Source organism: Truncatella angustata, assembly GCF_020726525.1.
Source record: "Truncatella angustata strain MPI-SDFR-AT-0073 chromosome Unknown BKA67scaffold_14, whole genome shotgun sequence".
NCBI lineage: Eukaryota > Fungi > Ascomycota > Sordariomycetes > Amphisphaeriales > Sporocadaceae > Truncatella > Truncatella angustata.
This window is the reverse complement of record NW_025763394.1, coordinates 290,183-310,628: the sequence shown is the minus strand read 5'-3', so window position 1 is coordinate 310,628 and position 20,446 is coordinate 290,183. Positions and strand designations below refer to the sequence as shown.

The 20,446-nt window shown below is 47.0% G+C and overlaps 7 protein-coding genes across 7 annotated transcripts; 3 read left to right on the top strand and 4 right to left on the bottom strand.

Moving 5' to 3' along the window:
* Positions 1-1,650: 1,650 nt before the first annotated feature.
* Positions 1,651-2,492, bottom strand: BKA67DRAFT_651910 (uncharacterized protein). Its single transcript, XM_046106090.1, has 2 exons — positions 2,210-2,492; positions 1,651-2,107 (listed from the first exon to the last, which is right to left on the bottom strand). Exons 1-2 carry the CDS (start codon positions 2,432-2,434, stop codon positions 1,847-1,849), a joined length of 486 nt encoding a protein of 161 aa, XP_045951073.1. The 5' UTR covers positions 2,435-2,492; the 3' UTR covers positions 1,651-1,846.
* A 3,495-nt stretch (positions 2,493-5,987) lies between these two features.
* On the top strand, positions 5,988-6,215 carry BKA67DRAFT_489347 (uncharacterized protein; the record flags this gene model as incomplete). The annotated part of the gene is made up of 2 exons (XM_046096959.1): positions 5,988-6,051; positions 6,115-6,215. Coding segments are annotated over 2 exons (165 nt in total), but the record flags the coding sequence as incomplete, so codon positions are not given.
* A 1,563-nt stretch (positions 6,216-7,778) lies between these two features.
* BKA67DRAFT_640066 (uncharacterized protein) lies at positions 7,779-8,908 on the top strand (the record flags this gene model as incomplete). Its single annotated transcript, XM_046105751.1, has 3 exons — positions 7,779-7,838; positions 7,880-7,990; positions 8,027-8,908. 3 exons carry the CDS (start codon positions 7,779-7,781, stop codon positions 8,780-8,782), a joined length of 927 nt encoding a protein of 308 aa, XP_045951071.1. The 3' UTR covers positions 8,783-8,908.
* A 468-nt stretch (positions 8,909-9,376) lies between these two features.
* Positions 9,377-10,084, bottom strand: BKA67DRAFT_542525 (uncharacterized protein; the record flags this gene model as incomplete). The annotated part of the gene is made up of 1 exon (XM_046101122.1): positions 9,377-10,084. One exon carries the CDS (start codon positions 10,082-10,084, stop codon positions 9,377-9,379), a length of 708 nt encoding a protein of 235 aa, XP_045951070.1.
* Positions 10,085-14,508: 4,424 nt separating this feature from the next.
* BKA67DRAFT_671367 (uncharacterized protein) lies at positions 14,509-16,014 on the bottom strand (the record flags this gene model as incomplete). The annotated part of the gene is made up of 5 exons (XM_046108694.1): positions 14,509-14,836; positions 14,897-15,033; positions 15,097-15,344; positions 15,408-15,724; positions 15,793-16,014. The coding sequence occupies 5 exons, from the start codon at positions 16,012-16,014 to the stop codon at positions 14,660-14,662; spliced, it is 1,101 nt and encodes a 366-aa protein (XP_045951069.1). The 3' UTR covers positions 14,509-14,659.
* Positions 16,015-16,608: 594 nt separating this feature from the next.
* On the top strand, positions 16,609-19,020 carry BKA67DRAFT_588212 (cytochrome P450). Its single transcript, XM_046104368.1, has 5 exons — positions 16,609-17,433; positions 17,491-17,605; positions 17,669-18,117; positions 18,180-18,805; positions 18,907-19,020. Exons 1-4 carry the CDS (start codon positions 17,043-17,045, stop codon positions 18,761-18,763), a joined length of 1,539 nt encoding a protein of 512 aa, XP_045951068.1. The 5' UTR covers positions 16,609-17,042; the 3' UTR covers positions 18,764-18,805; positions 18,907-19,020.
* Positions 19,021-19,343: 323 nt separating this feature from the next.
* Positions 19,344-20,023, bottom strand: BKA67DRAFT_138616 (uncharacterized protein). The gene has a single exon (XM_046095047.1). The coding sequence runs from the start codon at positions 19,881-19,883 to the stop codon at positions 19,467-19,469; it is 417 nt and encodes a 138-aa protein (XP_045951067.1). The 5' UTR covers positions 19,884-20,023; the 3' UTR covers positions 19,344-19,466.
* Between the last annotated feature and the right edge of the window lie 423 nt (positions 20,024-20,446).

The window sequence follows — 20,446 nt, the reverse complement described above, 5'->3', positions numbered from 1 at the left end:
CTCTTTACGTTTGTAGTCAAAAAATCAGATTTTTCAAGAATGGAATTATATTCACTTGAATACTATTGCAATGATATGCAATTCTCGGATTCCTTTCTATCCATAATGGTTGATTTTGATCTGAGGGATCTAGTTCTCCATCAAGTATATATGAACTACAACCCCTCAGAAGATGGCTATCCAGGCGAAGCGGAACCTAACAAAATTTGTCAAAACCTAACTAGTCAAGATTAGGATCGTGGTGTAATAACATGGATAGTATAGATACCTACTGTGTATATATCCCCGCTACAAGGCCTATATCTCTTAGTGTTTAGCTAATCACAATACTACACGCCACGTTCGCTTTAGTTGCTCCGATTTAAATCACAATTCTTATATCGTCTTGTCCAGTAGAGTTTATTCGCTTGTTTACACGGAGGCTATGCCGCTGAAATCGACTCCGCTTGCTTCTCGTAACATATATACCCCCTCGCAGGTCTTACAACCGCCGGTCGTAGCTCATGTTCTTGAGGATATTCTCTGCTACTCATGCCACAATTTATGCCTTGTCGGTCTCGGTATATGGATAACTTAAAATAAGGTTTAACGTTACGGGCGCCAATACTCAAATTTAGGTTTATCGGACGCCCGCTCGTGCATGCCCCATCTTTTGTTAGGTAGTAATCACAATGAGAGATACCCTAGCGCCTCATTCTATCGCAATTGCTCAAACCCGATCTTGTTACAATCCATCCGCAGTAGTGTTTATCACTGTCACTGTCACTGTACCATGCAGTGTCCGCGACACATGGCATTTGCAACCTGTGGGGCTGTAGCAAAACTCATTCTCCTGCATTTGAGGTAAAAAGTGCCCTATTTGTCGTCGTGCCATGAAATAAAAGCCTAGTCTAGACTAACAAAACCATTAATCGCCGATTGATTAAGATGATCGGGACCTAGACAAAGGCTATGTTGTGCTTGGGTGTACTCTCTCAATAATCCTGGCGGTACCATTAGCCGCGGTCTCTGCATATTTGCCCTTCAGCCAATACTCGACGCAAGATGTTGAGCTGCAACCCGTTGCTATCACCAATGACAACCTGGGCCCGGTGGAGATATAAAAAATACAGGTACATCGAATGCTCTTCGCTCGCATAGTATAGAATACCTTACAACATTCTGATGATAAACCTGAACCGCAAGATATAACTAAACAGCTTTTCCGAGGCGTCAATCCACGAGAAACTTTAACTTATTATCAAATAGGAAATTTCTAAGTGTGAATGACTAAAATGGCATAATATTAGACGCCACCGCTTGAGTACAACGTCATTATAGCAGAGTTTCTAGCGCGCTTTTATTGCATGTGCTGATCGGGCATGCAAAGAGCTATTAGATTCGGCGCCAAGGTGTAGCGCCAATGCTCGCTTATCGGAACAATCAAGATCTACAACGAACAAATTATAATTCGAACAGAGGTCGGTTGTTGCTTGTAACAGTCCAAGGAAAGTAACATAACGTTTGCCTCTTCAATAGATCGCATTAGATCTGCATGGCTGATTTAATACATAGTAATGGGCCGAGTTGCCGCTCCAACATGAAAATGGTCAATGTCACAGTAAATTCCAATTGGTGGGAATTGTTGCAGCATGGCAACCATACGAACCACTCCACTATATATGTATATTTATAAGTACTTGCTAGATATAACGTCTATCTATAACCGTGAAATGTTCAAATTGCCAAACGATTGAAGCCTTTGTACCGATTTCGGCACCTTGGTCGGTCCATATTGTCTACTGCATGCGTGTCACTTCGGACATTTCGTGAGTGTATTTACAAGGAAGGTCGAGAAACTTGTCCATCAGTTGTTGCATATCGTGGCTTGAGATGGGACCGCAGTAAAGCTCAGGCTGTTGTAGCTGATGTTGCAGTCGATGTCACCGCAGTTGTCGTAGCTGATGTTGCAGTCGATGTTACCGCAGTTGTCGTAGCTGATGTTGCAGTCGATGTCACCGCAGTTGTCGTAGCTGATGTTGCAGTCGATGTTACCGCAGTTGTCGTAGCTGATGTTGCAGTCGATACCGCGGAGGCTGTACTTGTGGCTGTCGAAGACGCTGCAGCCCTACAAGATGGTGCTGTAACGTTGATCTAAGAGATGAATCTGTCAGCCTCCCACCCACGTAAAGGATGAATTGGAATGCAGGAAAAATCCGCTCAAACTTACCACATTACAGCACCAGATAATGGATCCCACACTGCATGCATCTATATGCACACAGCCCACAAGACCGGTCTGGCAGCACACCTGGACAAGAAACCCATCTGGACTTCCTGTGCAGGGATTCGGCACAGTTGCCTGCCTAATTCCCAAGTGATGATCATTTCTAGCAATGACAGCGGAGGCGGTGACGGCCCAGGGCAGTGAAAGGAGGGCGATTGATGCTTTCATCTTTGACTGATTATGCTGAGGAAAATACGTCGGAGTAGGCAAGATGTTGAATGATGTGGCTGGAGAGTTGAGACAGTGAGGTTTTCTGGATAACTTGACACCTTATATACACATCCCTTCCCATCGTTATCGATACTCGGTGATTCTGCTTGCCGAAGCCGTTTGGTATAAACACATCTAGACCTCATTATAATGAAATAACTTTACTCTTAATCTAGATACTTAGGTTTAGTTGAAGCTTGACGATTACTCAGCCCAGGCTTGTATGTAAAAGCCTTCTGATCGATTGAGTTCCATCTGACCCAGCTTGTGCACAATTTTGTGTTAGCTGGAGACTATCAACGCGTCGGGCCGTCCTATCGAGAAGCTATACGTAGTAGAGCCGATTTTTAGATGATTGAGAGGCATTAAACATCTGTATTCAACTTGAGGAATCCGCGGAATGTTAGGTTGACGTCAGAATGATGTGTTAAAACTCAATTTTGGAAGTCCCAAATCTAATCTGTCGATCATGAATAGCAATTCGTAGATTAGATTAAGAGCACTCATTTTGAATATGATGAAAAAGCGGTCTTTACATATCACTCTTTGAACCGTGTGATACGTGACTCATGGTTTAAAATGTTAGGGTGTGATGAGATGGTCCATTAGGATTTGCCGCAGCTTGGCTAAACGCAAACGCAACGCCACCCCCAAACGAATAGCTATGCTCATGGCATTTTGAGAGCATATCGGAATTGTGACGTCGTATGCTGTAAATACGATGCAACGAAATATGTGTTGCTCATCGGTAACCTTAAACTAAATTTAGAGTATTGCCGATGGAAGAAAAGAAGAAGCGTATCTGGGCTCCAAATGGGGGTTACCTTTTTTAACTTCGTGCCTTGTTTCCCTGATACTTTCCAAGATTTATTCCGAATGTTCTAGAATCAATGGAGAATATCCTATAGCGGGCCACGGGCAGTTGCATCTTGTCTATATACTTAAAAAGTTGACAAAAGGTGGTATTAAATTTCAGTCGCGAATAAATGATGTCGGCCATGCACATAACCTTGCGGGTACGCCGGTCAGTACCGAGCTATTACTGGGCCATTTAATCTGCTAAGTGGGATTCTGAGTTCGGGAACAGCGTTTACATGGCAATCGAAATCGAGGAAACAGCTTCAGCGGTAGTTATGGCTGGCCAGCAGCCTGCAATAGCACCACCGGACACGAAGCGGGGTGTCTTCTTGGAAGCTTACGACATCTTACGACAATTGACGACGATGGTGAGATACTCCAACGAACTTTGATTATTTTCACCTATATACTATTACATAGTTCACGATCAAGTCTAAGAGGAAAATGCTCTCGCGAATAAACTTCAAGGCAATAATCTGTTGTTCGACATATGCCTACTCTCATTTATTCCCAATAAAAGACCTCCACATAATCTTCAACAATTATACGTCGATACTCGGGCTGCCCTGCTGCAGATAAGGTAGTGTCTCACACAGACTTGCCCAGTCTTACTTTCATCAAGCGAGAACATCACATTGCCACGGGGAAGGTACTCCTTGAGTAAATGCCGCAGCCGCAGAATCCTTGACTCCTCCCCCGTCCCTTCCATTGTCCTTAGCCAACTTCTCATTGAAATATTTTTAACCATTCCGAGCTTAGGCCAAAGTTTGTCAATTATGCTGGGGAGATCTCTCTGCTTGAGCAGCTGAGGATATCCTATATGATAGATCTGCGCTTTGTCTCGACAAGAATCTACGGTAGCATTGGTCGTCAATGAGACGAAGGAAGCAGCCAGGTACTCTACGGGCACCACGCCGACGTCGAAAGAAGGCTGCGACGAGGATTCGAGCCGGAGCACAACACCCGTCTCAACCATACTCAGAATCATACGGATGCGAAGTCATCCAGGTTGGAGTTTGACCCGGCATTTTGCGAGGACAACAATGTGTCGATGACCGACGCTCGTATTACTGTCACTGGGAAGCCTCACGACGCAGCCTGATAAAGCAGATTCTCGCTACCCAGCGCGTGTTGAAGTAGCCGAAGTCGTCTTTTGTCGATGGGAACAAGGATGTGAGCTCATCTTCGGCCGTGATGATGTCTTGTTTACAAAAATATACTTGCATATGCGTGACGTGCTGCCAAATTCCGGATTGTTCTATAAGAATATTGATGTTATCGTCAGCTTACACTCATTTATTGGAACAATCGCTTCTCAAGCATTAATGAAGTCCTGATTCAGAACTCTTACCCAGTTTTCGATCACTTCTTGAGCTAGAAATCTTCTAGTCGAATGCTTAGGTCCGAATTTTTGTAAAGTTACCTCAGGACTTCTTGGTCGATGGTGCTCTGGATCGGCGTCAACGTTCTTATTTTCGTTGCTCATGGCGCCAAATATGGCGCTCCGCAAATGGATGATGAATAAATAAGAATATACCACCGACGATTAGTCTTGTACCACGGTTAAATCATCGCAGCTACAACATTGTTCAGAATTATTTGGAGCCAGGACTGTACTAGACTATTACGAGGGGTAGTTAGACAGGATAATATACAGGTAAACTTCACACACCTACACAAATCAAATTGCGTTCCTTTCTCACTGATACAGCCCTTTTTTAGACTAATGATAAAGATTTGGAAGCTGATATTGTAGCATAAACTCGTTCTTTTACCTTTGCCTCTTAACCCATTATACAATATATTGCAGAAACGGCACTAATGAGAAGGGGATAGGAAGAGACATAATGCATCATACATAACATAGAGTCTATATTCATTGTTGCTACTTCCGTTTTGAAATTCTTCAACACCTGATCAGAGATTTGGAGATTAGCTTGCCTCACGGCCATTTAGGATGTGCTTGTCAATTTTATTCACACCGTTTTCTTTGTTTATCTAACTCGGGCATCACCCTTGAGCCACGGCGTTCCAAGTCTCCCGAAGTCCAGGTTGGTGACTGCTGCTCGGGGTTCTTTATTTGCCCAAGCTATGTTGTAATTCGTGAACAAAACTTCAAATGCATGTGAAGCCACTACATTGGCCATATTCTCTCCCACATAACGATGACGTCCTGCGCCGAAAGGAAAGTACTACAAGATGCAAAAGCTTAGTCAAAGTGGAACGGTCGGGATGCGAGCTTGGGCCCGAACACTGGTGATCATGGTTCAATAGTTCTCCCGTCGGACTCTAATACGATTACAAAGTTTATCAGACCTTACAGGGTGTTGATAACAATCAACCTAGAAATACAGCAAGGCGACTCGGCAGCCATTATCTCTTTTTACGGTCCATGAACCTTTTTTCCTTGTTGGTAGATGCTGAATCCTTGCGGAAATCAAACGACATCAACCGCTTCACTTCTTTCGCAGTCCATCATGGACTTAACTTTGCCATGCACAGCGGCATCCCACTTCCCTCTCGTCCTCCGGCGAACAATGCGCCGTCTCGTAACATGAACGACTGGCTATCGTCTTCATCATTGCTAGGAACTCTAGAGGTAGTTCTCATCGATAACAAGACAAGGCCGAGCAAGACCATCCCTGGAGCTTCAGATGGCGGGATAGAGGCGTGGACAGTGCTTTTTGGCGGGTTCATCACGTACTGCGCAACATTTGGTATGAAACACTAGCTGTTGTGTAACAGACACCTCCAGATGCGTACTAACACTCTGTGCTCAGGTTTGCTTGACTCTTATGGCACATTCCAAACTTACTACCAAGAAGAGATTCTCAAAGGGTCGAGTATGAGTGCAATATCATGGATAGGTTCAATACAGGTGAGCGTAGATGTTTGCTACCAGCCCTGAACAACTTGCTGAGCATTAAATAGCTCTTTCTTCTGTTTACCCTTCCGTTGCGCATCGGAGCTGGATGTGCTGGGACAATCCCAGAGGATCCTGAACCCAGCCCAGCACTGAGTCGTCAGCAACTATCGCTACCAGGCCTCAAACAACATGGCCTCGTTTATCAGCTTGGGTACTATGGTGTTCCTAGAATAACACAAATCTGGTCAAAAAGGTTGCATCGAGTTTCTTCGACACGCGGCCCACCAAAGGTGATGCTGTCTCCTTTCATGCGTGATCGTATCTATCAACCGGACGAATGAGCTGACGGTTAGATCGTCGCAGGCGCTCCTGTATACTTTATTCGCCGTGTGCTCAACGACTGGCCCGAGGAGGATTGTGTCAAGATCCTCAGCCACGTCCGGGCGGCATGCGCTCGCGACTCGGGAGTCCTCGTGTCTGAGCAACTCCTTCCCGATAAGCCATCACTCGATATTGCGGCATTGGACATTTGGATACTGAATTTCGCCGGGAAGCGACGCAATGCGCATACATTTGAAGATATTGCCTCGAAGGCGGGATTGAGCATTAGTTCTGTGTCTAGAGATGGGCCCCCCTGTAGGCGCTACCTGTGCATTGGAGATTGGTTTCAGCGGTGTTACGAGATAGATGTACACGCTCAAGCAGCTAGCGATAGAAGGCGTCTCATTCGTGTAGATCATTTGACCGTGGATGGTTAGAGTTGACATCGATTGACCCGAATGGCCCTGTATTGAATATTTTCACTGCGCTATGGTGTTTGTGGCTGCAACGAGGCTCAGTTGGCTCAGCCTCCCGGTAGTACAAGAGGATGCAAATTGGGAAGGAAACGAATGCGAATGGAGGGGATCGACTGCCCAATGATTGTGCTTGACCGGTGCAATATCCCTGCGCAGATTTGCTGATTTATCCGCGCAAGCAAACCAGGGGCGCAGCTCAGCTTGGGAACACCAGATGGTTAGGTTAGCGGCGCTGGTACAACGATTATCCGACCGACGGGCTAATACTCATGCCGCCTCAGCTCGGATTTCGAGCGGAGCTTCTCTGGCTCCGTGGCCAGACGGTGGTCCCAAAGGAGCCTCCACTTTGCTTCGAGACACCGTCTAAATAGAGAACGCCCATAGACGATACCTGGATTCGACCGAACCCGTTGAGTGAGTGGACGACGGACGGTTATCCGACCGTGACAGGCATACACGGCCATATCATTGACAGCGCCTCCATTGGTTTGAAATGTGTTAAAAGCTCATCTGTATGTCGTAAATTTATAATATGGAAGTTCATTAAACATTTCATTGTGACTTCATTCCACCATTAGTGATATCCTCACTTGCGACTTCTCCACCAAATTACCATCAACACCATAGAATTATCATAAAACTGCCACATCGTCATCTTGCCGCTTGGACATCCAGAGACTCACAGTCCCTCAAGCTGCCTCATTATCTAATTCGCGTCCCTTTTCTTTCACTGGCCACACAGTAATCAAACCCAACTCAACATACATCACACCACCCCACAATGACTGCAATTCGCAAAGTCTTGATACCCGAATTCGGCGATGTGGATGTTCTGAAGGTTGTGGACGACATTTGCCCACCTCCTCCCCCGGCCACATCCAGATCGCAACGGAATACGCATGTTTCACCGGCGCGGATGTCAACATGCGAAAGGGCTTTTACCCTTTTCAAAAGAAGGCACCACTCACACCGGGATACTGTCTGGTAGGGACCGTACGTGCAAACGGCCCTGGCTGTGTCGCCTTCAAGCCCGGCGACGCCGTAGCCGTTCTGACCAAGTATGACGCCGAGGCAGAGCTTGTCAACCAGCCCGAGAAGTACTGCATCAAGGTCCCAGATGGCGTCGACCACAAGCAAGCAGCCGCACTTCCATGCGACTGGAACACGGCGTATGACATGATCACGAACACTGCCAAGGTCTCCAGGGGCCAGAGAGTTTTTGTACATGGCATGAGCGGCTCCGTGGGCACCGCCATTACGATCCTCAGCCAGCTGCAAGGCGCCGAGGTCTACGGCACCGCCAGCCAGCGCAACCACGACGATATTCGTCGCCATGGAGCAACGCCGTTCGTATACACGGACAAAGAGTGGATCGGCGAGATGAAGAAACTCGGCGGCGCGGACGCCGTCTTTGATCCGCTTGGCTACGAGAGCTTTGATGAGAGCTATTCGATCCTGTCACCAACTGGCTTCCTGGTCGCCTACGGGAATAACAAGGACTCGCTTGTCGACGGAAAGCCAAGGAATCCCGTACTTCCCATAGTGAAGCTGTTTGCACACAATCTGAACGTATTCTGTGGGAAGCGAACTACGTTCTTCGGGCTCACGCGCGACTCAGCTACTTATGTGCCCAACGTCACAAGGTTGCTGGAAATGATTAAGGATGGAACTCTTACGGTTCCAATCAGGAAGGTGTGGGACATGGATGACATCCAAAATGCTCATCGGCAATGGAGCGCCGGAAGTGGCGTCGGATCAGTACTAATCAAGGTTACCAAAGACTAAGTCGAGTTGATGGGATCATTTGAATTTTAGTTTCGGAGTTTCAATTTCAGCACGTAGATAGGAGCTATGAACAAGGATACACACCGCATTACTACCTTATGCACCTTGATAAGCTTTGAACTGCTCCTATAATTTTGATTTGATGCATTATGTGCTTACTGAAGTCTCCTTAATGTGAAACTGTTAATTAAGTAGAAATGCATGTATCATAAACGTAAAAAACGTTCTCCGTACCTTCGAGAAGAGCAACGACTAGTTCATGAACCCGGTTGGTCTCCTCCTTGGCTATTGCGACAACGACTGAAACATATTCTCATTGTTCTTGCAACTATCACATCGTCTCATGTTATTTACATATATTCTGAGATATCTGTCGCTGATCTTCTGTGTTTTGTAGCACGAGTAACGAGATTAATGTTCCCCCCTTCTCTCCCCGGAAGTTCTGAAACTACTTCTAGTACGTGAAAGGGGTCATGCAAAACCGTGGCTATATGAAACTTTTGTGCATTATGATTAATTATTTCGATATCTTCATGGACCTCCACTCCCATATCGGGGTGTATCTCAAACTCAAAACGACTACTTTTCCAACTGTTAATGACCGGCGTGCTCAATATCAACGTGCTTATGCTCCGCATTCTTGTCCACCTCTACCTTCGGCACCGTGATGTTCAGGACGCCATACGCCAACTTCGCCGTAATCTCGTCCTGCTGAACCGGGACGGGGAAAGTGAATGCCCGCGCGTGCCTGCCGAAGCGTCGCTCGTGCCTGACCAAATGCACCGGCTTTTCCGGCTTTGCCTTTTTCTTCTTTCCTTCCTCGGAGTTGACGCCTTCTTTCTGGCTATCTGCAGGCCTGGGCTCTGGCGATTTTGATGGGGAGGCGGGGACGGCATCGCCGGTCTCGGGCTCATCTTCCGGTGTGGGCTGCCGCTTGGTGGTGGCATTCAGGTACAGCGTGTTGAGACCCGTCCACTTGAGGACGATGTCGCGCTTGTCGTGCGCGCCGGGCAGCTCCACATCGATGTAGTAGCGAGTCCTGGATTCCCGGATATCCGCGTGAGGAGGGGGTAACGGGTATTCGTTCTCAGAGTGGCCCAGCTCCTCGATCGAGTGAAATGCGTGACCAATGGCGTGCCGGACATTCTCCAGGGCGCTGGGTGTGTGGTCAGGCTCTTGGTAATGGTATTTCGGGATTGCTGTCGTGTGGTACGGCTCAGGTGTGAAGTAGTATTGTGGGGGATAAAAGTATTTAGGTGCGCTGTTGGCTAGCGGCCGGACCGAGATCAACTCTTCGGCCATGATTGGGTATATTAAGTTGTTGTAGTAGTATTAGGTGTCGGAGTATATACGAGTGGAATGAATTGTCACACGAATGGTGGCTTCGTTTGAACTTGTAGCTGTCGTAAGGCTCGACTATTCTAAGTCGCTGAAATCCTTTTCTTTTTGCTCGTATTGAATAGATATTTCAAGTCCATCTCCAAGAAGGCTGGCTTAAAATATGTATGCGTGTTCCATATTCGACTATCAGCTCCAGGCCCGTTGCTCCACCGTGTGCGGATCCGTGCGGAGTGTGGGGTGATGTGATACCACTTGTCCCGAATTCCTCCGGACTAAAAACAGGATATCGAACGACTACGACAGCAAACATGCGCACGTGTTAAACAATTTTGATCATGTAACATCAGAACAAAAAGTATTGATAATGGTTAATGAGCAAGGTTCCCACAGGTGTTCATGCCATAAACAGGAAAAGATAATCATATGCAATGTTACTTAAAATTCAACAACATGGTTTTAGTCATGGACATTTTGCATTTCTTTGTCTAGAGTACTATTTCGTGGAGGAGGTGAGCGTGGGCAGGGAAATATAGTTTGTACCGGTATATACTATGGCTCTTCGCTGCTGCATATAGAATTACAGGGTCGTTTTAGTATCTTTTTCGTCCCAGAAACGGGTCTCACTATACATGGGCAACCCCCGCTGGGACGAAGGCTGTGGTTGGGGTTTGGGACCGGCGCTAAAATAAAAAGTAGCAGAACGAGCCCCAATAAGACTAGACTAAACGTAGTCAGGGACGGCTTGAATTACCAGACGGACCTTGTCATGCTATAGCAGACAAATTGCCGAGCGTGGCGTGTTGCACTTGACGGAAGGGTATGAATGCCTCTTTTGATCCGGAACATCGGAAGATGTTGTCGGTGATCACAGGCTTTCTCAGGCACGAGAAATTCGCTGCAGGTCCGCCTAACCTTAGAATGCTTACTGACCACCGTTGGACTCCGCTGTCGGCTAGCCCCGATCTCTGGTTCTTTAACACGGGCAGCCCCGTCGAATTCCGCCACAAAGGAGTTCGCAAAGCTACGAGACGTTCCGCTTGCATATCAAACAAAATCGCAGCCCTAAGTTAGCTATGTCACCCGACCACTCACAATATCTCATGCAACGGCGTAATCGCCGACGTTTTCATGACATCAGTCACGCCACTGATGCAGTCGGCAATGCATTGGTCTGTTGAATACCGAATTCACTATGACATTGTCTACTCCTTGTGCCTTCGTTTCCTGCCTACGGAGTGGGGCGACCACCGACCTAACCATTTTACCCCACTTATGCAAACCCCCCCCCTTTTGCAACACTATTTCCGGGGTTCCCGAAACTATACTTCTAACTTCGGATAACGTTTTCAAAGCAATTTAATAGTAACTCGATTATGATAATTAATCCTATCGTCTTCTACGTGCCTTTTTACGTGTAGATGGTGTCATTGTGACGAAAGAGTCAATAGGAAGCTGATCTTCGTGCGGCATTTCACGTAACCTCTTTTCCAACTTGTCTTACGCTGATCGAATATCTGGCAAGCTACTGAACACCTTGTTAGGATCTTTTTCGACTGTTTGACGTTTATCTGGTTTGTATTTACCAAGTTCAGTATCGAGGATGAAGTTATCTTGGTGTGTTGTTGCTATTTCAACACTCATCAAGTCGATGGTTTTGACGCCTTTCTTGAGTAGCATGCTCACGTCCCTTAGTAGCCCTGGGTATTGACGTAATACGTGAGAGACTTAATCCCTATATTCTTTCGAGGTTTCTGGTGTAAATGGAATCACTTTTAATTGATCTTTCGGTTGTGGTGGTGTGATAGGCCTTAAAGGAATGGTAGGAGGGAAGAGCTCTATATCCTCAAGTACTTGTGAAGGATCTGGGGGCCATATACCAGTCTTCTTCCAACCTGATTGTATAATCTCCTCTGTAAAGGCATCTTGAACAGCCAAGCCATAAGCTTCTAGCATTCTTTGCTTTTGAATAGGTCCTGTTGCTTGCATTCCTTGATATTTGGCCAGTCGTTGATGATACCTCCATTTGAGGGACGAGAAACACGACTTATCGAGTGGTTGTAAAGCTTCACTGGTATGAGCTGGTAGGTATACAAGAGCGATACGCATCCTATACGCTAATAACATGAAACGGGGGGATACGTGGTATTATGGCCATCGAGGATGAGCATCCGCCACGGTTTCGGACGGCGACTTGACTCTCGAGGTTTGGTTTCAGGACCGAATGTATCCTCTAGCCATTCACAAGCAATTGTGGTGTTTGTCCATCCTTTCGGACTTGCTGTGTATTCATGTTCTTCGAGATCTTGTGGTAGCCATTATGCTTGAAGATGTGTGCCTTTTAATATATAGACCACGGTGCCATGAATACCCAACGCGCTTACGTAGTGTAGCGCGGTCATCCAACCAGTTTGTAGTGACTTCTTTATACGTGATCGACGAGATCTCGACGTTCCTACGACTGTTCCATTACGATTCTCTCCTTCTTGAACACCAGTTTCATCCCAATTGTATGTATCTTCGGGCTGTATATCGTAATAGGTTCGAGTACGGTCGACGTATAAATAAAAGTGTTTTATGGACTTGGAATTGATACCATCGATTCGATCAGCATCAACAATACGTCCTACTTTAGTCTTGAGGTTATGATGGCGATTCAAGAACTTATCTACCCAATTACGACCAATCTTCACAGCTTCGTCAACGGGTCTAAGCCCTGACGCGATCTCACAAGCGAATTCTCGCACGATTTTCTTAGCCGGAGCACGTCCGCAACGTTCTTCGTGTAATATCCATTCGGTAAGCTCTTGTTCTTGAAGATTTGAGAGTATTTGATCGCCTTCGTGGCTCGTGAATGTGGTTGCGATCCTTTCCTTCTTCGTGATATAGTGGAAGCCACTACTCCAAAGCCGCGGGCTGCGCGACTCTGAAATTCGCCGTTTTCGACCAAATTAATTGCTTCTTGTAAGTCGCGTTCCTTTGTTTTACCCATATTGTGAATATAGTATCAATTGAACAAAAGGTGGTGAAGGAATCACGTAGTTACAGTTCAGAGGGAATCTTCGACTTCTCGGAAATTGCGTTGCAAAAGGGGGGGATTTGCATAAGTGGGGTAAAATGGTTAGCAGGTTTCCCTGACAGCCTACACGCTCCAGAGTGATGACTTTTGGTTCCACCATTGCTGAGCCTGTAACAGAAATGTTGAGTCAAGATGGATAGGACCCGACGAGATCAAAACCCGTAGATCCACGAGTAGAATTACGATCATTGCACAGTAAGCCTCAAAGACTCTGCAGGCTACGCACACGAATTCAACATCTGAGGCCAATGCAAGAAGCGTCGCGTTACGATCTTGGCTCACGGCTCGCGGCTATCTGGCGTTCCGTCGCGACGAGAAGATGCGCACGTTGAAGTAGGTCGAGCGATTGATAGTGTCTGTTACCGGTCGTTCCTCAGATCGAGACCTGCTGTAGATGCACTATTGCAGTCAATCTTGGGCATGATAATTTAGGTCGAAACCCCTTCTTGGAGGCAGTATTCTAAACTTGAAATAACCCACATACTCCAAAATTAGTAACGTTAATACGCCTGTGATCCACGGTGAGAACAAGCTTCGTTACTTTTTCTTCTTCTGCTTTTTCGTTATTTCTATGATGCGACGGGTGGAATATACACGTCTCGTCAAACCTGTACTCGGCACTAAAGCGTTGCACTATCCTCATGACATTCGCATCCTCTGAATTGATACCTTAAGCATGAACCGGGCGGATGAAACGAAAGGGCTGTACAGAATATATCCGTACAAAGAATGTACTCAAAGGCTAGCGCCGTCATTATCTGGCTTATAGAAGAAGACACCAGGACAGCATCTAGTTTTGTTGGCGTGAAGGTTGCAGAAAAACCCTGAGCTCTCATCAACGAGAGCTCTTACAGTGACGAAAAAAGCATGACACGTTTAGCACCAGATCTCTCTCGAAGTATCTATTTAGAGAGCGTCATTTTCCCGTGTCTGGACATTTCAGAAGCTCTTCATAGCTCGTGAGGCTACCATGTCTTATGGCAGCTAATTAATTCCATCACGAGGCTTCTATGTTGTCTATGCCGTCATGATTTGAGTTGGCCAGGCTTTCCCTTTTCCATTTCTTTTTTTTTTCTTTTTTAATTTTGTCTTTTGATAAACAAAGGAACACTCGCGATCTCACTCAAATCTGGATTGTGTTCCATATATCCCTTCCTGTTCTACTACCATGAAATACTGGCAAGTTCTTTATCAAGCCATGAGGTCGGACAAACTCTTTTTAGCAAGGCTTCTGCCTTGATCTCTAAACTGGCCTGGTTCTTACTTTATGATTGACGATGTTTAGTGTGTTTAACGTTGCTCCAGATGTGTTGGCTACTGAATATCATCTTATATGAATCGATAAATCACACACGTGACATTTAAACCTCCTTGTTTCCAGGATCGCTTAACCGTCTTCATATGAATCAAAGTCTTGCAGCATATCATAAGCCTCTTGTTTAGCCTGACACAGACGTTCCTTATTCTATTGTAGTTATAGTGACATCCATTCTGCGCATAATACCTTTCCGGCTCGAGTTATCGTCGTCTAAGCTATCCCATTCAGCATTCGCCGTCCGCCCTCGAGCCCGGGCCGTAGCTCTGTACTTATGACCATGAGGGGTAAGAGAGTCCAACTTAGCTCCATAACCGCCGCTCTTGCCAGACTACGGGTGCCATTAGCGTGGTCTCTCACTGTATCCAGAGTGGGTACTCACTTGACTATTGTTCGACGTCGGTATATGGGAGGATCCATAATAATGCTTAAAGAGCTTCCTCAGTGGTGGTAAAGAGCAGGCCATGATGCCAAGACTGCATTCGATATTCGAGCATATCATGATCGGACCGACATGATCTGTTCGGAGGTTAATCAGTTTCGAGGAACGTTGTTGATACGGTCTAAGAAATCTCAACATACACAAGAACTCGTTTGGATATAAATTAGTGTCGTAATATTTTAAATATGGCATTCGAACACAAGTCGCAATGCTGGCTAGGACACCCAGACCTAATATCATCATGACGGAGATTTTCTTCCGGCGAGACATCTGCAGTTTTGCCACGATGAACCACGGCACACCTGCGCAAGTCCAGTCTGTGGCCATTTGTATCGAAGATACGATATAGCTAACGGTCTCCAGAGTAATCACCTTTTGACATGTGCCCCTGGGTGAAGTTTAGTCTCATTATTCACAGCCCATGATAACCATATGATAGAAGCTAGCTCACAGGTACGGGTTCCAGGTGGCGGCTAAGGGCTTGCAATTGGCGAAGACAAATATCAGGGCCAAGATTGCCGTCGTCACCATGACGAGCATGTTGACCAAAATGGGGACCCTGATACGCCGACGCTGGTCTATGCGAATACAGGCGAAACCAATAGCGCATTTCACAATGGTTGAAGAGATGAAATAGTTCAGTTCCCAGAATATAATGTACTCCGCGGCGCGTATGGCATAGTACGGTGACGGTATATCGGAATCGTGGAGGCCAACTCCATAGTGTGTTGCATATACACTAAAGATGATCGAGGGTAGGAACGGAAGCTATCAAGCGACTGTTGTCAGTAGTCTGGCCAACAAGAGGACTGACTGGAATATGGACCAGGGCTTACGAAACCAATCACAAGAAGGTAGTCGTCGATTCCCCAGACTCTGGTCTGCGCGTCCGAATAGCCAGCTCGTACCCATATCCGAAGACCAACGACGATTGTAGTAAGTATGCAAAGAAAAATGGAGGTGGCCTCGACACCAGCCGCGAGACCTGTGGGTATTAGGGGATCTAATGCATAGGCACTTGCAGAGATCGCACTGCTCGAGATTGCGCCTGATGTCATCTTCCGAGACTTGCTCGTGTAGTTCAACAACTACTATAACAATCAAGAGTCGGTAGGTGAAGAAATATGCGCCTGTTCAAGCAAAACTAGCTACTTATCTAGCACGTATCTCATATGGAATGGATATGAATCAGTATCTATATATGTCGAGGTCCAACCTTGCGACCTTGTTCTTCACGTTTATCACCAAGTCGAGCTGGCCACCATCATCCTGGCTTGCCTGGGCACGGCGTGGTGTGACAAAAAATGATCGTCACGGCTCCATTTTCCGTAATTGCATCGAGCCCTTGCTTGAAAGTGTCTGTCCAAGGTAAAGGACGATCTACAACTGGCTCATTGGCTGCAAACCCGAGTCTCAAACCTTACCAACAAACTTTGACCCTTGGACCTTGGACCTTGCATTAGGCTACTGGCCATGGCCAACATGAAGAGAAATCCTTTTGCATGGTGCTCTATGTATCAAAAGCCACAATCCATGGACATTCCCGGAATTTCTATGGATAGTCATGACTGGTGGACCATTTCAATGCCAGGGGGTAACTCCTACATGCCATTTTTTTCGGTTGAACCAATCGCGGGAAATGCCAGGTTTAGGGGTCTGGAGGAGCTAACTTTCTTGGCGCAAGGTGTACGGGAATATTTAAAATGTCTCTGCTACGTAGACTTGTTCATGATATACTAGTATTGCTAAATTGAACAGTTTTTCCATATTTTGTACAAGTGATTCTAGACACATCCAATACAAGTGTACCGGCTCACCAAATCTACAGAACCTGGTCCCACGCAGTCTCTTTGTCTAAATGGCCGGGTCCTGACATCTACCCTGGTCATGTACGAGAGTGGAGTTTGCTACAAGAGCCCTTGCAGCTCTTTGAGCATGGCATGCTTCATTGCATCAAACACACCAACTGCAGGGCTCTGCGCTTTGGGGGGTTTCTAGGTTCGCCAACCTGATAGATAAGCAGCCGGTCCGATGCCACAAGAGCTTTTCATGGTGCACACCCCCCTTCAACTCACCATTTGCAAACATGGCGTTTTCGAGAGGCGACGAATATGGGCTGCTGCGCCTCTTGACTCCCAATGGCATTGTTTCCGTCGGTACAGTCATTCTTCTCGTGTCAATACTCGGCACCTATCTGGTCGTCCAAATCCTGTACTTCTGGACCCTGCATCCGCTTGCGAAGATACCCGGTCCTCCCCTGTGCGCCATCTCGCGTATACCATACTGGCTTCATTGTATGAAAGGTAACGATGTGAATTGGGTTCATAGCCTTCATACTAAATACGGCCCCGTCCTGCGTTTCGGGCCCACTGACGTAAGCTATGCCTCAGTGGAAGCATGGAGGGATGTTCATGGCCATTCCAAGGGTCAAATGGAGATGGAGAAAGCACAGGAGTTCTCTGTCCAGCCCGTAAATGGTATTATGCCGGCGTTTCATGTGCGGTCTAACAAGAGCTAAAGACTTTCACTGTCAGGTGTTCCCAGCATGTTGACTGCCAACTTTGAGGATCATGCTCGAGTAAGGCGTCTGTTCTCCCCAGCGTTCTCTGAGCGTGCCTTGAGAAGGCAGGAGCCTCTTTTCAGGAGATAGTACGTTATTTCCAGTTTCAAATGTTAGAGAAGAGCAACACCTGACCGATGGGCTCGACCTAGTGTCGATATTTTGATATCGAAACTACACGAGCTCTCCAGAGGTAACAAGCCCGTTGAAATGACTAGGCTGTACAACTTCACGTCATTTGACACCATGGCCGACTTGTGCTTTGGTCATCCTCTAGGACTATTGATCAAAAATGAGTTCAGCCCATGGGTCAATTCGATCTTTGAGTCCTTGAAGATGCTGCCCTTTGTCCAGATGATAAACTATTATCGGCCCCTCAAGGCAATCTTCGAGCGGTTTGAACCCAAGTCCATCACAGAGCAAAGAATCGCACATTGCAAACACTCCGAAGAACGCGTCAATCACCGATTGCAAGAAGGCTCCGACCAGCCAGACATATGGAATCTGGTGATGGCAGCGCAAGAATCGGGAGAAGGCCTTTCGTTGGAAGAAATGCACTCAAATGCAGAAATCTTCATGTTGGCTGGTTCTGAAACGACAGGTTGGTCACCCAGGCAAATTCATGATGGATGTTTAGTACAGTTGCTAATCTGGATTGTTCAGCCACGCTCCTAAGTGGCGTGACTTACTTCCTGCTCGCAAATCCGACCAAGATGCAGCTACTCCTCGCAGAGATCCGTGGCTCGTTCGAAAGCACCCAAGACATCAATTTCGACAGTCTCGCCAACCTCAAATATCTAAATGCTTGCCTGAAGGAGACACTACGCATCTATCCCCCGGTGCCCATTGGTAGTCCGCGCGTGATACCCCAGGGCGGACGGGCCGTTCTGGGTGTTTGGCTGCCGGAAGAGACACGAGTCTCCTGCCATCACTGGTCGACCTATCACTCAGAGGCCAACTTCAGGCATGCCGAGACGTTTGCCCCCGAGAGGTGGCTGGGTGACCCGACGTACGGCGGTGACGTCCTAGATGCGCACCAACCTTTCGGTTGGGGACCCAGAAACTGCCTCGGTCAGAGCATGGCCTTGCATGAGATGAGACTAATACTGGCAACGGTCCTGCACACGTTTGACCTTGAGTTATGCGAGGAAAGTCGTGGTTGGCCGGATCAGCGGGCTTTTGCGTTGTGGTTCAAGAAACCTTTGATATGTTTTCTCCGGCCAGTCTCGTTGCAGCAGACATTGTGATCGTGGCAGGTACCATACCAATTGGAGTCGTCGGAAACCCCGGTGAGCTCAGTTCAGTAGATTCGTCGAACATCACAGGAATTAGTGAAACAAATTCTGTTTACGGTGCGGTTGTACTGCCAAACGGCTGACACCTCTGTTAGCGGACCCGGCGGCATCGTTGTGACACCAGGTAATACGCAATCCGCCAACTTTAGGTTCTTTCAAGGAATACTCAGAGGAGTTGGAGTGCAGCTAGATGTTACTAGTTCGGTTACTCTTGTCAATAACGAATTTTTTGCACCAGGAAAATGTTTTAGGAGATCAGGTGAATGATAATCAGCTAGGATATTGAAAAGAAAACCACAGCCCGCCAGCAGTACTTTCCCGACTACTTTCCTAGGGCGCGGAGATTTGTGTGGATAGGCCGCCCGGTTTGGAGGCATCTAAAGAGATATTAGGAGAGGGGGGATATTTCCAGCAACCCGGTTTGAGACCGACTTCACCTATTGTACTTCACGACGATTGAGTCCGACAGCGGGGACCACCATTCCCGCTTGACGGCCTCAATACCACGCATCATAATAAACGATTATACTCTCGTAAAGTAACACCTGCCTTGACCACGCCACTCTGGGGAATTTGCCAAGATGTCATGGGCCCGAGAAAAGCGGAACATCATATGTGTCTAAGCCAGACACCAAAATACAGACCCAGCACTTGATTATCCCGAAAGTCTGTAGTACCTAAAAAAGAGGCGAAAGTGCAATACAATCGAAGTCGAGAAAGCGCACGAATGGAATATACACATTAATACGAACCTTGAGGTCTTCCTCTCCCTATGTTCTATACTCCTGCAATCAGCCCATTGATATCGTGTACGTAACACTCGCCTACTGATGGACAAGATTTCCCTGGCGTCCCTTGAGATCGTCACAGGAGGTTGTAAGATGAAAGGTACAGGGGTCGTCAATAAGGAATAACAACTTGTCCCTCGGCTGCATGCCAACGGGCGTAACGCCCATCTACCCGTTAAATGCGACGAAAAGATACGACGTCGGCTGACGCGTTTACTGGCATTTTGACATCTCACATAGCTTCGCGTGCAGCAAAAGCAGTCCGGTCTTCTTGCGTAGAACATACCCTTGCGGGTCCGTGGCGAGGCTATTGCTTTCTTTACCCCGATGATCTGGCGCGGATATGTACCACATCGGCAGCAGTATCATGGCGGGCATCAGAATCAGTGCTACATGACTGCGGGCAGTCACCCTTGCTAGTCCTAGAGGAGTCAGTTTTTTGGTATTTGTATAGGCATCCTTTACAAAAACATCGTTTGCACGTGACATAATGCTGCCGGCTACGGGCAATATTCTTTACTGGAAGTTGCAAGCAAAAACGATGAGGCAAACGGCAGTGTGGTAGAACACGATTCTTGGTCTTGCCAGAGGTTTCCGCATCGCGTCCGGCAGCTTTTTCATCGTATTCGTGTATACGAACCCCGATTGATGAGTTGGCAGTGATCAACAGCTCGTGGGTGCGAACGATAGTCGCTCTCTTGGCACCATAGACTGCTACACGTAATTGCTTGTCTGTCTCGAAGGCGATATCTTGTGGATCGGCCCTGTAAGAGGACTGGCTGCTGGCGGAATATCTCGGCTTACCATCATTATATTGTTGCGCCGTAGGTCGTGGAGGCTTGGTTCA

Coding starts and splice junctions, on each gene's coding strand:
- BKA67DRAFT_138616 (XM_046095047.1), bottom strand. CDS start 19,883: ATGTTCTACGCAAGAAGACCGGACTGCTTTTGCTGCACGCGAAGCTAT.
- BKA67DRAFT_588212 (XM_046104368.1), top strand. CDS start 17,043: ATGGCGTTTTCGAGAGGCGACGAATATGGGCTGCTGCGCCTCTTGACT. Junction 17,434..17,490: donor CTCTGTCCAGCCCGTAAATG/GTATTATGCCGG, acceptor TTTCACTGTCAG/GTGTTCCCAGCATGTTGACT. Junction 18,118..18,179: donor GGCTGGTTCTGAAACGACAG/GTTGGTCACCCA, acceptor TGGATTGTTCAG/CCACGCTCCTAAGTGGCGTG.
- BKA67DRAFT_651910 (XM_046106090.1), bottom strand. CDS start 2,434: ATGAAAGCATCAATCGCCCTCCTTTCACTGCCCTGGGCCGTCACCGCC. Junction 2,108..2,209: donor TTATCTGGTGCTGTAATGTG/GTAAGTTTGAGC, acceptor ACCATCTTGTAG/GGCTGCAGCGTCTTCGACAG.